Here is an 18,276-nt window from a genome sequence, read left to right on the forward strand (position 1 = left end):
AAATGGATGCAAACTTGAACTGAAATAACAAGACTGCAAAAAGTGAACCACAATAAAGTGAGGGACCACAGAATAATAATTCAAATTCAGTTTAGTGGTAATATTTGGCTCAGACTTAGCTTGTTAGCTAGATTTTTAGCTTTTTTTTGTTGAGATGTATAGATAATTCTACGTAGAAAGCAGACATGTACATGATCCCAATTGGGATTTTTGTTGTTGACATTGTTTGTTTCTCATGCTAACTTTACACCATGGAGTTTAGTTTATCACAGGTGTTGCTGGCAACACATTTTAGCCAAATGGGACCAAAGTTTCTCGAATGTGGATCGTGTTAACTAATACATTTTATTTGGATTTGCTAAAGCCACCAAAACATAACATTAGAAGCATTTTTAATAGATATTTGTGTTTGTTGTCACTTCATACAATGTTTATTCATTACCTAAACACAGTTTGTCATAGAATGAGTAACTTATAACATAAGAGGCAGCACACTGAAGCTATGTGACTTACAAACCGACTACGCTGCCTTAACTCTTGTTCAATGCTAATCCCATTTGACAGCTAACCTCTTTTTCCTGCCAAGAAACAACCGGAGCATCAGAAAATGGAACCGGGGTTTATCTCCTCCCATACAGAGCACACGTCTGAGTGCTTCATCTCTCTGTTGCTGTTCAAATTCTTGTAAATCGCAGAGCTAAAGCTCAGGTATTTGACTCTTGAAATGTCCTCATAAGGAAAAGTGGCAACATCTCCATGTTTTAGTTTCTGTTTTATTGTGAAAAGGCTAAAAGTGGTTGTAATTTATAGATTTGGTCTAAAACATACTTTTCAAAAATACATTTTGACTAAAAATATTTTACTATTATTGTCAAATGTGCAAATTTGTGCTTCTAAAGACAAAGGCGCCAACGATGATGCAGTCGAAGCAGAGCATGCATGCTTCAGGCATTAAATAATGATAATGTTTTCATCCTTAAAGTATCTCAGAGTAGCAAAAAGGGTTCCTGCTTATGCAGCATTGTTCTACTATATACATGGAAGGCTAAGTTCAACAGTAATGGCTTCATACACTTAAGTAGATTAGTCCACACACCAAAAATATCATAAATCACTGTTCATGTCATTTTTCTTTAGCTGTTTTAGGTTGAAATAAACACAAATGGATTTGAAAAACTATGAAATTGAGGGCAAATTTAAAGCAGTGACATTAGCTTAGAGGATGAATGCAATTAAATTGTGCGTGGTGCATTCAGGTGTTATACGACATCCTGAAGGGGGGAGTCTTAAGATAACATTTTAATACTGTGAGTGAACTGATGATGCAGAGATCAGAAAGTAATCCTTTAAATGTTTTTGAGCTGACATTAGGCAGACAAGCAGATAGAATGATCTGTTCTGCAGAGAAATCGTGACTTAGAAAGAGGAAGCTTGTGTTACAACTTAAGCAAACTGCCACTATTATTGATCAAGGAATTTGAATTTTGTATTAATTTCATAGCCTTGTTATGGTGTTTCTTACAGCCAGAATTCGTATCGCATCAATGTTTTGGGACATAGTTCCTGTCAAAAGGACTATCTGCATGATTTTCCAGTGGAGCGACCGGTAATGATGTCTTTATCTCTTCTTTCCTTTGGTGCGCAGGTCAAAGTCATGCTGAGGGTGAGCAGGATGCTGTCGGACGGACAATTCCAGCCACCCGTCCTCCGAATTGACCCTTCCAGAAAAAGGGTCATCGTAATTGAACCGCCATCCAAAAACTTGACCCACAGCACCATGACTCTCGGGAGAGAAAACAGAAATCCACTCAAGACGTTCAGCTTTGATGCTGCGTATTCGCAAGACAGCAGCCAGGTAGGGAATTTCCTCCAAAAACAGGTTTGGTTTTGGTGGCAATATTTGCATGCTAATTCTTGGTCCAAAAATCTTACCAGGTGCTAGTTTTCCTGCCCTTTTCCTCCCTTTTGTGTTAGTCACAACTGCCATTACGGGTAGATAAGGGCTGTCTGGGGAAAAATGGGCAAACCTTTCTTTATGTGAAACGTAGGTGGCCCACAGAAAACGTTAGGATTGTAGACCACTCTGTGAGCCCGTAGAGCAAAAATCTTCATACACATTGTTTTCTGCAGGCGAGAAGTCCTAGCAAACAGTCTTTATCACCCACCATTTGAGCTCATCATCCTACAGATTTGGGGTGACTAGGCTCAAAAGAGTCCTTAGTTGAACTGTATTCTCCTCTGACATGAATCACATGATGTCTTTGACCAGGCGGAGCTGTGCACAGGCGTCCTGACTGATGTCATCCGCTGCGTGCTGAGTGGCAGCAACGGATGCGTTCTGGGTCTGGGATGTGCTGATGTGGGTGAGTCATCTGTCAATGCGAGAGGCCATGGGTTAATATCCTCAGATGAGAGTGGAGCACTTTTACCCGTCTATGCACCATCCTCCTCTTATCTCAATTTTCCCCCTTTTTTCTTCTTTTGTCCTTGTATTAATCTGGAATCTCCAGACTCTTCTCTTGAAGTTTGTCCTTCAGCATTCGTGTTGCTGCACCAGCGTGCTTAACAATTTAAGAATTCTCTCCAAAAAAACCCCCAGAAACTCGGACATTGGCTGCAAACAAAGTGGGCTCTAATGTGTGGCTATTAAAGGCACTTAGTGCAAAAACGGGTTGGGGAAGATTTGTGGCACACAAAAAAAACACTTGCGCACACACGGGGGCACGAGTGTCTTCTTGCTTTGTCACGTGACCCCACTCTCCGTAAACCTGATTAAATTACTTGACCAAAACAGACGAGATGTGGCCTGCAGCCAGCAGGATATCAATCTCCTTCATGGAATAGCATTCCCTAAAAAAAAAAAAAAAAAAACGGCGGGCGGCTTGGCCTTTAATTGGAGTAAACCAATTCCCTTATGCTCATTCAATTAGAGTTGGGATAAGGCAAGAGAAGGTAAAACAGGCCAATATTTCAAAATGAACATGGGGCAAAAGTGCAGCAGGAGACAAAATGTGGAGCCGTTCAACTTGATAGAGGCTTTTTTTTTTTGCACATGAAACAATCTCTAAATGTCAGACAATGATGGACCAAAGACTCCGAAGGTCGATCCGTACTACACAGAGATGGAAAAAAAAAGCTAAATTACTGTATCTTTGGATTTTTAAAACAATCAATAAACCTAATTTTATCCAGTTTTTGTTTTTAAAATTCCAGCATTATCTGTGCTGCACACTGTCCTGTGTCTCAGGATCCTGGTCCAGCATGGTGGGGAGTGGTGAGAACATCCAGAAGCTAGGGCTGATCCCCTGTGCCATCTCCTGGCTGTACGGCGCCATCGAGCGGCGTCGAGAGAAGACCTGGACCGAGCTGACCGTGTCGGTGTCGGCCATTGAGCTGTGCTGCGGGGAGGAGGACACGCTGAGGGACCTGCTGGGAGAGGTGGTCCCTTCATCAGGCAGCACCCAGGACAGCCCAAAAGCCCATGTTAGGGTCCAAGAGGACCCAGTCTGTGGGATACAGGTACACTGCAAAAAGGGTTTGGGAAAAATAATACTACAATGTTATACAATTATATTTGGGTGCTGCAGAAGTTTTCATTCATTTTTTTATATGACAAAAAAGTACTAAATGTTGGAGTTCCTCAAATGACCAATAGGGGGTGGTTTCATAAGGGAGCAATGTCCCATTGGTTTCCAGCTTTCAAAATCAAATCTAAGTCAAAAATGTACAACCTGGTTTAAAGAAATGTAGTTTTTGAAGTTAATTTATTTATTTTCTAATCATTATAATCGTTTTTGTGACCATTTTTTAAAAATTATCATCTGTTTAGTACATTTGTAGAGGTATGTATTTTCTTTGGTGGACTGGATCAGTCCAGTTAACATCTGGCTTTAGTCTCATACCAGACTGGCCTTTTTATGAGGTTCATTTTCTGTCTGCTTTGGTAATCAGACTATTGGAGATAATATATAGATATTAGATTACTGATGATAGTTTATTATATTTGTATTTATCAAGGGAAGAAACCAGCTCCTACTTTGTTTTAAATAGAGGAATTCATGGTACTTCCATGTCCTGTCCTTCCAGATCCGCAATCACAACCGAGTGAAGGCCCCCACAGCAGAGCGGGCTGCTTCTCTTTTGGACGCCGCCATCGCAGCGCGGCGGCATGCCGACTTTATCACATACCTTTGCCACAGCTCAATAATGTTCTTCACCCTGTATGTCCAGCCGCCGCGCACAGAAAGCAGCACCATCGGAAAAGGTTTTTCCAGCTTCCCCTGATTGTTGTTGTTAGAAACCTGTTATACTTTATATTGAATTTGTTCAAAAAGAAAACTACCCAGCTTTAAATATGTCTAAAAATAGTCACCTAATACAATAAAAAAAAAGAACATATTTGATGCATACCCAAAATCAGTAACACCTGATTTTTAATAAATCTGGTTAAATCAACATGATTCAAACAAAACTATTTTTAGTTAGTAATAGAAAATAGTCCAAAATTGTAATCTTTTAACAAAATGTTTGAAAACTATCAAATCTCTGCTTCTTATTAAGGTATTTTGTTACAAAAATTGAAGATTTTACCAAATATTTTAACTAGAGCTGTCAGGCGATTAAAATTTTTAATCGCGATTAATCGCATCTTGTCCAGAGTTAACTCGCGATTAATCGCAAATTTACATGTGGCCTTTTTTTTAAGGAAAAAAAATGTGTGGTTCGTGGAATTTAGCAGTTCTACATTAATTATGAAAACAAGAATGACAAAATTAATAGTTTTCATCAGAAATACTTTATTTTGTAACATTGTATTGAGATACACTTCCTTAACAATAAAAGGCTGTAACATCAAATCCCTAACAAAAGCCCATTTGCAAGTGAAGGGCATTTTAAATTCAAAACTTCAATCAACGTTCAGTAAAATAAAATAAAAAAACATCAAAAATAAAATTTCCATAACACTTTCATGTTCATTTTTTGTCAGGACCAAATCTTTCCCTCCTCTGCTGAACTACAGTAATAAATGAAATAGAGATTTATCATTTCCAATGAACTTTTGTTTTTTAAAACATTAAAGACTGAGAAAAGCGGAATACACTGTGGACAGTTTGACAGTCTGTTACTGCCGCCGCGTTCTCTGGCTGCAGCTCGATGGAACGACGTGTCCAGCGGAGCTCACGCCATGAATATACCGGCAGACAGACCGCTATGCTGGGGCTGGATCACGCTTAAACCTCCAGAACATTTAAAACGTCCCCCGGTGCGCTTGCTGTTTGGAACGTCGGGGGTCCGCAGCTCTCGGGACGCGGCGCCGGACGCGAGCCAGTACCACCAGACCTGGTACTGGACGCGAACCGGAGCTGGGTTAGGGTGCAGGAGCTCTCCAGGTCCTAGCGCCGGCCGGTTTTAGCTTGAGCTCGGAGGTTGGTGAGCCGCCGGTGATCTAGTGAGAGCAGCTGGTGAGTTAAAGGGCGGGACGCCCACGCGCGGTATGGAAAGGCACGTATGAGAAAGTCCGCGATTAATGCGTCAAAAAATTGTCGGCGTCAAGCACATGTCAGATTAATGCGTTTTTAACGCGACAAATCTGACAGCCCTAATTTTAACGCATTCTCTTAGTGCAGTTCACATCGGGCCCCTAAATGACTCTCAATCACATACTGTACTTCATGTTCTCACAATTAAATCGATCAATATTTCCCAAGACAGAATAACTATCCTAACTTTCTGAAGGAGCTGATAAAATTTCGCAGCTCGTAGTTGGAGTCGTAGACGGTGAGGCAGTAGTTAGCGTTCTCACCTCACAAGAAAGGACCACAAACTTTTTCTTCATATTATACTTTGATTTTTCCAAGATACTGTGAAAACACCTCAAAAAGACACATAAACTTTTTCAATTTGAAAATTTTACGAAATATTTTAACGAATCCTGGCCCCTAGATGACTCTCAATCACATATTTTATCTCACTTTGAGCCAACACTTGTCATATTTGTCTTTCTGAATTAAATTCATCATTTCTTGAGACAAAGAACAATGATCATTTTAATAATTATAAGAATTTATATTATACATTTATTTATAGGATTGACAATTAACTAACACTCAAAGAATAAGTATTTTATGGCTTTAATTTTAGGTTTCAGCTTTCCCCTGAGACATAATGGTAAAATCAAGATGCAGAGAAAATGGCACTAACGAAAAACAAAAAATAATAATTTTAGTGTGTTGTTCTGAGGCAAGCCAGACCTTCCATTATAGACCAGAAAAAGACCCCTTCAAAATAAAACAATAAATTAAACAGAATACCAGGCCTGTTTGCATTTAAACCAAAAAAGGTTACATTTCAACAAATGAAAGTAGAGTGTGTGAGTAGAGATATGCTATTTGTTTTGTTTAAAACTATTGTCCGAAAGCTTATATAGCCTTTATAATAACACACTTTCCGAGCTAAAACCGTAGCGATGTACTTTTCTAAATAAAGATTTATGTACAAGTTTGACATATTTTAATTATTTCTCTATAATTTACCATCAATCCCTCTTTTCCAGGTTCCCGGGGCACCGCTAAGCTGACCATGATCGACGTTTGTAGTGGTATGAGGGGAGTGAACAGGAATAAACTTCCTCATGCGGAGTTGGGACCGATTGTTGTGTCTCTCCTCAATGGACATAAAACTCTCCCTAACAAGTAAGATGATAACTCCATCGAGTTTGGACTTTTTAAAAGCTGGTTTTTAGAATTACCATCTAGATAAATGTCTGGAACTGAGCATAATGAGGTAGATTAGCCTTGTTCCAATAGGTGACACCAAACTGGATTGATTTTTAAAATATCGACCTAAAAAAATAATTAAAAAAGATAGATAGATTGCTTAGGTTAATACCGGACCATTTGCAATGCTTTTACACAGGAGCAGTAAGCTGAACATGCTCCTCAGGGAGTCTTTGGCTCATGCAAACTGCCACACGGCGGTGATCGCTCAAGTGGCTGATTCCCTGGCGCACCATCAAGAGACCTTCTCCACCATCCAAATGGCCTCCCGTATTCGCAGGACCCAGAAGAGGACAAAGGTACACTCATTTAAGTTGAATATTATGGATTTTTATTTATTCTAGCCTCTTTTGGCAATCTAAGCAGGGAGATTTCTTGAGGAATATAATTCCTTTAGGTTGCTGACTACTTAGAAATATAGACATTTTTCAGTTTCTGGTGATGTTCTTAAAGATCTGCTCCAATGAAAATTGTGTTTTTCAACTTGTTTTGGTGGCATTTTCTCACCATAGCCCAGATGCTTTTAAAAGAGTTCAACAGATAATTGGATTAGGTTTTTAAACTCTAGATTTGCATAAATCAGCAGAATTTAGAGGATGGGAATCTGAGATGTGGCAGTTTGGAGGTTCAGAAGATGACCAAAACATTGGCTTTGAACTAGAAGACTGAAAGCTGAAGGATAGAAAAAACTAAAGGATTTTAAGAAACCAAACAAAGAACAATCAGGGTTTTAGAGTAAAAAAAATGTTTTAACTTGACTCTCACTGTACACCATGCTAATCAAAAGGCTCCCAAAGAGCTGATAAAAACCTTAAAAGATTCAATCCGAAAGTTAAAGATAATCTGTAAATTGCCTTTGTCTTTGTCTTCAGCTTTTGAAATCAGCTGAAATGGCTTTGACTCACAAAAACTCAGGAAAAACTGAGCCTGAGACTCAACCACAACATTAATATGTATGACCCATCTCTGGTTCCAGTAATGGGTCTTGAGTTTACCAAAAATGCAATTATGCAAGACGTTTGTTGGTGAAAATGTAATTTATTTATTGGATAAGGACAGATATAAAAACATAGACATACTCTGAACAGCAGTCCCCTGCCCATATCGTAATGCTTTTAGCCGTAGCTAGTTTGGAGCATTTGCCCTTAGCTGGGCTTTTTTTGTTTTTTTTTGTTTTACAATTACAAGTATGCTTAAAGTGAGAATATAATACCAGAAATAAAACCAAAAAAATTCATTTAAAATTGTTAGTGTTCCTTTTCTAGGGTTTATTATCTCATTTTAGATGTTGTGTTTGTGCATGTGAGTCTAAACATGTGGTTTTAATTATGTTTTTGTAAAGAAAAACGTGTGCTTTTTTGCAAAACTTAACATTAAACAGATTTTTAATTAAATTCCATCTAAAGTACTCTCATTAACTCCTTTTTTTGTTGTTCTGACATAATTTTTTCTTTTGAACAGCAATCGACGTCCTGCTCTCCTTGTGGGAGGAGTCTGACCAAAGAACACAAGGTGCCTCGTTCAACCCTGCGAGCATTTCACTCCACCGACGAGGTGGATGTTGACATCCGTCCTCTCCGTCTGCGCGGGGACCTGGATCGCTCCAGCAGTGACCACTCCTGTGACACGGTCATTCAAATAGACTCAGACGGCTCTTTCCGATCCAAAGGAGTCCCGACGCCGGCACAACCGGAGTTTGTTCCTATCATACCTTCACTGCACCCAAACAAGACCGACCTGGACGACCCGGAGTTCACTGCTCTGCTGCAGGAGCTCCTCCGAATCCCTCAGCTGCATGGAGTAAAAAGGGCAGAGGACAGGGACTTTGAGACTCTGAAGGGAGAGAGGAAACAGCCCGAGAGGGAGTGCCTCAAATGCGACACGTTTGCTGAACTCCAAAAGCGCCTGGGCTGTATCGACGGAAGTGAGATATCGATAGACGCGCTCAAGTCTTCTTTAAAAGCCGCTGCCTGCAACGTTTTGCCTGAATCCGTGCATCCAAAAGAAACATCGACAGCACCGCAGTCTTCTTCAAATCACGGCGCTGGTGGTGGTCAGAACTCTCAGGGAGCAAAGCAAACGGACGGCGCTCTGTCTGGAGAGAACTTTCCCAGGGAGGACTCAGGTCTTTATGACTGTGAGGAGTGTAGTGGAACCAGTTCCAGTGAGGAGCTGCTCAATCAAACTCTGGGAATTAACTGTATAGGTGCTGTCAGGACCAGCAATGATCTCTCACTGCAGGAATCCAATACTCAGGGCAAATCTGCTACCACCCCCTCCATACTTCAGTCTACAGAGAAACCGCCAGGTCACGAAGCTGCTGACTGGTTTAAACCAGACAAAAGAGCTTCACCCGTTGGCAAGAGCTCCTCCATTTCTCCTTCGTCCTCCTGTTTTTCTTCAAACTCTTTAACTAAAGATGTCATACTTGGAGACGTCTTACCTAATCCCACCCCAGATGAAAGTAAAGCAATGAAGGCCACGATCACAGTGACCGTTCAACAACCGCTGGATCTGAAGGGCCAAGATGAACTTGTCTTCTCCATGGTGGAGGAGGTGACCATCAATGGAGCCTACGGGAGAGGGAAAACGGCAGGGAACGTTTTCTGCATCCGAGATCCTGCTCTTTCCCGCACAGAAAACACTTCCAGCACGAGTCAACCAATCAGGATTATCAGCGATGTGAGTGAGGATTCTGCAGCTGCAGGGTCCTCGGACAGTCAGCTTCCAGCTACGGATGCAAACAACGAAAAGCCCATTTTCTTCAGGAGGGAAAAGGGGACTTTACCGTCGTTTCTTAACCCCATGTTGATGGAGACAGATTTGGACAACTTGGAGGCTGTGAAGGACAAAATAATCCCAAACAAAAGATCTGAAACTCTCCAGTTAAAGTCTGATTCACATTCTAATCATGACGATAAAAGTCATAGAACTGCTTCACCTGAGAAGCTTCCAAACAACAAAGAGAAGGAAGACAAAGATTTCTACAACTTAGAAAGCAAAATGTGTGAAAAAAGGCTAAAAAACGCAGACGGCAGCCACAGATCAGACTCCAAGCATCTTCATTCTCCAAACAATGGAAAGGTCTCTAAAGAGGGAGGTATTGCTCACAGGCATACTGGGAATATCCCCAAGATAGCTGCTTTTTCACCTGGTTGCCAAGAAACCCTCATTGGTTCCTCTGTAACAAGCAGTTTACCCAGAGACTGGCCCGGCGCCAACCCCCCAAGCAACCACTCAAGGGGGGTGACATCATCCACTCCTTGCAGCCCTGGGGAAACTCTGGAGAGGGGGATGGGCAGAAAGCGTCCCCCTGCAAACCAAAGCGTCCACGGCTCGTGTTCTCCAAAACACGGCAGCAGAAAAGGTCATGCAAAGCCAAAGTCCTCCAGTCAGGACAGCAGCAGGCTTTTTAATACTAAACTCGAGTTGTTGGCCAGCAGGAATAACTCTCTTGGGAGGGACTTCCCAGCCCTGGAGAGGCGTAGTAGTTCCAAGGAAAGTGTTGAAGCTGGCTACAGAGGTCATTTGGAGGGAGACTGTACCTTTCCGAGAGCTAGAAAAGACCCCCATCCTGACCAGAGTTACCACTTCTTCCCTTATGAAAGTCAGTCAGCCAAACACGCTCATTCCAAGCTCTCTGCCGTCGGAAAACCAAAGACAGCCAGCCCCAAAGTCCGCCGGCTGTCCTCCCCGAGCATAAAAAATCTCAGCCAATCCCAGAAAAACCTGCATGAGACCGTCAACCGCAGTGCCAGTCTGTCTCCAGAGATCAAGACTGTCAGTTTTGAGCGGACGTCCTCGTTTTTCTCTTCATCACCTCCGCGATCCCACCGCTCCGTCAGTCGGACACCAAGCCAGAGCTCCACATGCTCCTCCTCAAAGTCCGTCATCCAAGGATTTGTCAACGGGCGGATTTCAGACCTCTTGAGGGACAGGGTGCCCAGCCCTACATCAGCAGGACTGGGTCACATGACCCCCATTCCTTCTCCTTACAGCCAGGTGACTGCTCCGCGCTCGCCCGACCATCTGAGCGGGCACGCCAGCGACACCACCAGCGTCCTGAGCGGGGACATGCCGCCAGCCATGGGGAAGACGTTGCTGCATTTCTCCAACAGGAGCAGCTTTGTGAGCAGTGGGTACGGCAGCATGGTCAGAGACAGCGAGGCCACAGGTAGCAGCACGTCCACCAGAGACTCCACCAGTGACAGAAGCAGCTCTCTGCCCGGCGGGGCTCGCAGCAGCCGCTCCTCTCGAAGACGAGGGAATCCAGGTAAAATTAATTAGTTTTATTTGGCTGTTTTTAGACTAAACTGAAAGACTAATGATATGGAAACAACATACCTAAATCCAAGTGGACTCATTTATGTGCATTTTTGAGTAATAGATAAAAATCTTCAATGAAAAACAATTAATTAAGTACAAAAGTAAACATATCACTGTAAAAAAAAGAGGAAGGTTCTCATTTGACACTTCTTCCTTAGGATTTTTTTGGGGTGTAAACATTTTTTTAATTAAAAAATTCAAAGTATCTCTTTTCAATTGTATTTTTTTTTAATGTTTCTTTGGCCTTTAACCTCTCCTCGTGTTTCTCTCCATCATTGTGATTTAGATTGAGATTAAAAAAAACACATCATGTGTCCATTTTGTGCAGAATTTGAGGTACTCCTAAAGGGTTCATGTACTTTTTTTCTTGCAACTGTACAAATCCGTCAGTCAAAATGTATTAACTGCGTTCACAGTTAGCAATTAAGGCTGTTAAATGTGCCTTATAGTGCGGAAAAATATCCCTTTCTGGATCACAGAGATGCTGGAGCCTATCCCAGCTACTGTTGGGCAATGGCGGGGTACACCCCGGGCAGGTCGCCAGTTCCTCATAGGGACAGCAGAAAAAGTATTGACTGTATATCGCATCAAGTAATTGTGTAATACATGCATGCTTTTTTAAAATTTAACAGCATACGGCATCCTGATTGGCTCTTGTCCTTGTCAATCAATGTCCCCCGTGCTTTACTATACAGAATACGTTCAATTTGCACATTTTTACATCTTAAATCTTCAATCCTGAGCATACTTTTGTTTTTATCCTCTAATACTGGACTTATTTTTCCTGCAAATGTTTAAACTTTGAGAATCTAAATTAAAGAAAAAAGTGTGAAAATGTGTGTTGGTTATCACCCTGGTTATTTAAGGAATCCTCCTGAATAAACAAGAACACTGTATAAATACACAAAGATGGAAAAAAAACTGAGGATTCAACCTGAAATTTGAATTAAAGTAGCACTTTAAACCATTTCTGAAGTACTCAACAGATAATTGCAGTTGTCTCTTTTACACCAAGGACAGGCCGATAATAACATCTTTGGGTGGAGGCCCGGCCTCATAACCTATTAATGTGACATTAATTAGACATGACAAACATCTGTAGAGGGCACTCAGACCTAGTTTTCTTACTGTGCTCAAAGTTTAATTGTGTATAGCAAAACATAATTAATTTATAATCCCAGTCACTGCACTGACTAATGGAGGTATAAGAGCGGAAAAAAATTATAATAAATTAATGAAATGTATGTGCACACTTGGCACAAAAAAAAAAAAATCAAATCGATTTGAATGCTGAAATAAAAACATTTTATTTGCTTTCTTGTGCATCACTTAGATTAAAAAAGCTTAGCTGGGATGATGCTAATGGAGCAATGAAACAGCTAGCAAAGCTTTGGGGATTTATTCGACTTGTGAATTGAATTTATTTGAAGCTTTCTTTACCACATGCTTGTTTTATCACATAAATTACAGATTTCTCCCTAATTTAAGATATCTTGAAGAGCTTTCAAAGGAGGATAAGAGAGCATTTCACTGCAAATTCATCCTGTCTTAGGGACTCACCAGCGTCACCCTTTGAACGACACGGTGCAGGCCGTGAAAAGCTCGTCCAGCGGCGTTCGGTCTCGTTGGACGGAGAGGGGAATTCCAGAGGCCTATGACATCAAGGTGTATGAGATCGATGATGTGCAGAGGATGCACAAAAGAACAGGTGAAGGCAAACAGGTTGATACGAAAAGAAAGCTTTGAGCTCCTCATCCAGGCGGCAGGAAAAAACACACACGGTGGTACGGCTAATGCTTTAGTCACATGCACCAGCCCGTAGGACAGCCTCACAAACTCTCATTGTCCAATTTCTTCATTTTCAAACAGTCAAGGTGCAACCAAGAATTTGGATCAACGGCAGGAAGTCAACATGATAGCCTCCATGTTGTCAACCCAAAACATGTTAGCACAAGGCTGCAGTGCTAATAGTGCTCCCAGAGCACACATGCTAAATTCCCTTGCTATTAAAGCTTAAGTTTTTCATAATATAATAATATGTCTCTTTTAGATCATAAACTAAGTAAGCAGTGTGGTTTTGATTGGCAGCATGAGGGGAAAACAGCTTCTAAGCTAATTATTAGCTTGTAAATAGGCTAGCAGACTACTGTTGTGTGGAGAGGGGGCCATTTTTTTGCAGTAAAACCAGGGGCGGAGCTACAGGCAGGCCACCGGCCCCCAGTAGAAAGTCTCCCCCATGATTAGGAAATCAATAATGCAAGCTTCTTTAAGCTTTGCAAAAACAGCAATTAAAATAAAAATAATATCAGATTAAATTAAATTAAAATAAAATGTTCTTATTTGCCACCCTTTCTATGTCTTCTGCCTCCCCCAAAATAAAATATTCTAGCTCTATCACTGAGTAAAGCACATTTAAGTGCAGTAAAAATTAATATGTGGGGATCAACGTATATAAAACGTGTTTAAAAGTGTTGCTAGGGAACAGTCACACGCCGATCATCTTTTGATCTACTTTCAAAACGTTCCCAGTTCTGTTTTAATCATGATTATGCCATTTTTTGCCAAAATATTAAAAAAAAAAAAAAAATAATAAATTGATTTTCTTGTACATAGCTTCTGCAGGACTTCATCAGAACTTAGCCTCTGAGTTGTGGGCGGACTCCTGGCACGGAAACACCCCACCTATCCCTTCTCATTACTGAGAGCTCTCTGTTCACACTCTCTCCTGCTACATCACAGCTACAAGCTTTTTCCAAAGACATTTCTCATCCTGATTCACAACAATTTGCAGAAATAAATAATACAATTTTAAACTGATTTTTTTAAAAATAAAAGTCCTCCATCATGAGAAAAATGCCACAAGAAGACGTTAAAAACACCAAAAAGGGATGTTTTGATCAAAAAGACTCCAGCAGACAGCTGAGACAAGTGCTGCATGACGTAATGCCCCTCCAGTGAGAGCTTAGCTCTCTTGAGACTTTACCCCTCCTCCACCAGTCACAACTTTAATACAATTTTAATGACCACATGGGGGAAAACTGGGTTAATGCACTGCAGTCAAGCACAAGGACGCTCAGTCTACATAGACACAAAAGGGGGCAATTCTCTCTGGAGGTGAGAGACGCTAAATTTAAAAACAGGTTACCTTGGTTTTTGTAGAAGTCAGCAAAAAACAAAAAAAACATAAAAACAAAAGAGCTTTTATCATTCCAGGGTCCCGGATACTTCAGCGCCAAGCTGAAGTTTTTGGAACATCGTCAGCAGAGGATCTCAGAGGTCCAAAGGAAATACAACCACCTGAAGAAAGAGCTGGAACAGGCCAAACGCAGTCTCATGCTGGAGTCTACCAAATGGAACCAAGAGTGTCAGTACAGTATTTGACTTATTTTGTTATAATCCCAATGAAAACATGATGCATTACTTCATTTTAGAGGTTCCTTAAAGAAAAGATTATCAAAATTGAAACAAAATATTGAAGAAAAGATGTTTTGTTCAGCATACAAGCACAAACCTTGCCTTGAAACATGGCAGCAGAAGTTTCATGATTATAACTTGTATGGCTTATAAAATGTTTTTACAGTTTTCTCTTTATTAGTATTATTGCTCATCGCTGCCCTTCTATATTTGCAATAATTTGTTAGAATCTTTCACTTTCTCTAAAATGAAGTGTACCCCTTTCCTTCACCAGTCGACCTGTGACAAACTTTCGAGGAGCACTCCATGGAGCGCCTGGAGGCCCTTGAAAAGCTGGAGAACAGGGTCAATGTCTGCAAGGCCACCGTCATGCTGGTCACTTGTTTTGATGCTTGCAGTAGGAGGCGACACAAGAAGCGACTGCAAAAGGTGCAAAAAGCACGGAAAGAATTTAAAGTGTTTTTTAATCAATATTTAAAATCGACCCACTTATTTATCCTATTTATACGTTAAAAACACACTTTTCATTTGGTCTCTGATTGCTTTAAACATGAGATGAGCTTCATGTTCTTGTACAGCTGGATCTTTCCTGTTTTTAAAAAGACGTCATGCTCTTTTTAATGACTTTTTCCTCTTTGAGACATGAACTGGAATTGTCTCACCAAGCTGAGGCCTTGTTGAAAACAGCCTTCAAAATCACTTAAAGCCATCCACGACTACCTTAAATAAAAACCCTTTAATTCTTTAACTGTCATCCTGTTTTTTTGTCCCATGTTGGTTTGTTTCAGCATGGAATCAGGGGCGGTGCAAGATTTTCTGGGGGCCCCGGGCGATCAGTCACAAAGGCCCCTTTGAACTGGTGAAAAAAAAAAATCTGCCTCCCAAAAACACTAATAAAAAAATGTAATAAATAGTTAAAATTGCACCTATTATTTACAAAAAAACCCTAGAAACTATATTATTAATTTAAACATATAGAAAAACAAAAGGTTGAAAATCAAAACCTAAGGAATAAATATAAAACAAAAACTTTAAATTGTAAAAAAAATCACTTAAAATAGATAAAATTGATATAAAGAAGATGAGGATTCTCTCGTAGTTAATCATAAAGAGACTTTTCTTTAATCTAATGGCTGGTATTCACAAACAGGATGGAACCACTGACTGTACATGACAATTGGACCGAGTGAGTGTGACGTGATCCATGGAAAATGGCTTTCTGGCTACAACCAAATGAAGACAATTCAGTCGCCATTTTATTGCGATAAGGACGTCACCATGTTAGAACCAAATGACGTTGGTAAACAATGATTGGTCTGAATCTGTCTGAGTCACTGTTTCTATGGCAACAAATTAGGAGTGAGCTTGTTGGAAGTCCACACCTCTACTAGGTAAAAGTGGGCAACACAAAATTTGTCAAGGAAGCGTCTCAACAGTGTGATATTTACTTTTATGGAGGCATCTGCTTGGTCAGATAAATGGGATTTTGGCTTCTTGGAGCCAACGGGTACTTCCTGTTTAGAGTGGGAGGCTAATTTAATCCAGTTCTAATAAACAGTCAATGAAAATATATTGAAAAAAAAATACAAAAAAACATTTTTGCATCATTGTTTATAGCCTGGATTCACTTTTATAGCCAACTCATGAAAAAATTAACCCTTAATGAGTGAATATTGTCAAAACAGACCCATTAATTTGTTTGTAGTTTCTACTAGCATTGAGTATTCTGTAAAAAAAAAAGTGGATTTTTTTTCTGATGGTGTTTACTTGACCTGATCTTTATTTGAAATTAAGTTGGGGTGTCCCTATCATTCTCCTAAAGGGTTCATGCTGCTGCCCTTCCTATTTGGTACCATTATTATGTAAAGATTCTAATATTTAAAGCTAATGCAAACCAAACAAACATTTAAAGAAGCCTCACAGTTTAAATACATCATTTACACCTACAAGGCATAGCAAGAAAACTGGGATTGTTTGCATTTCTTTGTTCATCTCCAGCTTTTTTTATTGTTCCAACACATTAGCCAATGTGCAAACTGTTCAGGATTCTACTGATGTTCTTCACGTTGTGTGAGGAGCCTCGTGGCTGTGAGGGAGGATGCACAGCAGTCGCTGAACAACGTCGACTCAGATCAGCCACTGGAAGCTCACAAACACACACAGGATGTTTGTGCGCCACATGAATCAGCACGTTTGTGCATCTCAGTGTATTAAAAAAAGAAAAAACCTCTAGTTAGCTGAATGTTTGGAGACACTAGAAACTTATTAGCCTAAATTAAAGTCATTACACTCCTTCCTCTATGTGATTCCGTCACATCTGTTTCTGCAGCCTGAGTTTATGTTTCTGTACGAAGGGAGACGGGATGTGAAATTTCTGCTGCGATTCTGCCACTCCGAGATGCAGTTTGTAGTCATCTGAGAAGCTAATGAGAGCAAAGAGAGTTCAGCCCTGAAGCCACCCAATTAGAAAGTCTGTTTTGTTTAAAGTAGAGAGAAAAACAAACACTTTTTCTGACTGTTTCTCTTTCTGCTTCACTTCCAACCTGAATTTCACATATTTGGATTTATTCATGTTGAGATAAAAAAATGAAAATGACACAAAAATGGATCAAACACCTCTTTTGGTGTCATTTTTTGAAAAACAATGATGTTTGAGCTATTAAATGTACCCATGTTTTTAAGGTTTTAGTCAGTTTTTTTTTTTTTTTTTGTAAATTCTGTTCCATTAAGGGAAATAAATATCAGAGTTGTCAGAAATTAATTATTTTTTAAAATAATAATAATTTGTAATAAAACTGGGTAATAGTAATATTAATTTGAATATAATGTATTTTTATAATAATTTGTTGAATCTGTAAACAACACAAATCCAGTTCTGTTGTTACACAACTACCAGTGCAGTGCGCCACAGTCGCCAGCAGATGGCGGTGCTCTGCCTCGTCAGAAAGCGCGTCGTCGGCGGTTTTTGCCGAGTGGCAGCGGAAAATCGGAGCGTAAACAACAAGTACGAACGAGGCGGACGGAGGGCAGAGTGAGGCTGCAGACCCAGCAGGAGGACAGGAGAAGAGGAAGCCGCCGATGTCAGGAGGAGGATGCCAGCAGCAGCACGCGGCGGTGAGTACACCGATGGAGCTCTGCATCCGTCACGCGGCGCTCGGAAGACATCCGCCTGTCATCAGGCGGCGGAGGCTGCTCCTGCCTGAGGACGGACGCAGATGTTGGATGAGAGGATGATGATGGTGATGATGAACAGCAGGAAAAAAAAGTCTGCTTTGTGTTTTCAGCATATATAGACTTTATATCAGACAAAACACAATAACATAAAGTTAATTGAATAATGCAGTAATTGTATGTTTCTAAATATAATGTTATTCTAAAATTTCATTTTTTTTTTCAAAAATACACCGAGAGTGACCTTATTTTTCGGCTATATTAGGAAATTACAAAATTAAAATAGATATATATTTTTTCCATCATTTGGAATCCTTTCAGTTTAAAAACTACCACGTGACTTAAAAAAATTTCGTTTTAAGTTAGAATTAAGTTTTAATTCTGTTAAACAAAATTACTTACTTTCTAAAACACGTTTTTATATATATTAGTAAAATTATAAAAATATATATATATATATAATTGATCTCTACATCCCTTAGTTGGAGTCCTTTCAGTGTAAAAGCTTCCTTGTGAGTTTAAAAATATACAGGTTTCAACCTATAAAGGAGAATTGAGAAGTTTTTAAAAAAATACAATAGTAAATTAA

At 40.1% G+C, this 18,276-nt stretch overlaps 2 protein-coding genes across 3 annotated transcripts in view; both read left to right on the plus strand.

Annotated features, from left to right (window-relative positions):
- The window catches only part of kif26bb (kinesin family member 26Bb), a 26,578-nt gene extending 11,189 nt beyond the window's left edge, over window positions 1–15,389 (plus strand). The window contains exons 6-15 of the mRNA XM_024291123.2: window positions 1,646–1,855; window positions 2,270–2,363; window positions 3,248–3,519; window positions 4,087–4,264; window positions 6,554–6,692; window positions 6,916–7,075; window positions 8,238–11,049; window positions 12,655–12,810; window positions 14,316–14,466; window positions 14,791–15,389. Of these exons, the coding sequence (XP_024146891.1) occupies window positions 1,646–1,855; window positions 2,270–2,363; window positions 3,248–3,519; window positions 4,087–4,264; window positions 6,554–6,692; window positions 6,916–7,075; window positions 8,238–11,049; window positions 12,655–12,810; window positions 14,316–14,466; window positions 14,791–14,845 (4,227 nt within the window). The 3' untranslated portion in view covers window positions 14,846–15,389. The remainder of the gene's footprint in view (window positions 1–1,645; window positions 1,856–2,269; window positions 2,364–3,247; window positions 3,520–4,086; window positions 4,265–6,553; window positions 6,693–6,915; window positions 7,076–8,237; window positions 11,050–12,654; window positions 12,811–14,315; window positions 14,467–14,790) is intronic.
- A 2,066-nt stretch (window positions 15,390–17,455) lies between these two features.
- cnstb (consortin, connexin sorting protein b) overlaps window positions 17,456–18,276 on the plus strand; it is a 13,395-nt gene continuing 12,574 nt past the window's right edge. The window contains exon 1 of one of the 2 annotated variants that reach the window (XM_024291122.2): window positions 17,456–17,630. In XM_024291122.2, coding sequence (XP_024146890.1) covers window positions 17,609–17,630 — 22 coding nt within the window. In that variant the 5' untranslated portion in view covers window positions 17,456–17,608. The remainder of the gene's footprint in view (window positions 17,631–18,276) is intronic. The other variant, XM_024291120.2, reaches the window with a different exon arrangement.

This window comes from Oryzias melastigma, linkage group LG24 (genome assembly GCF_002922805.2).
Source record: "Oryzias melastigma strain HK-1 linkage group LG24, ASM292280v2, whole genome shotgun sequence".
NCBI lineage: Eukaryota > Metazoa > Chordata > Actinopteri > Beloniformes > Adrianichthyidae > Oryzias > Oryzias melastigma.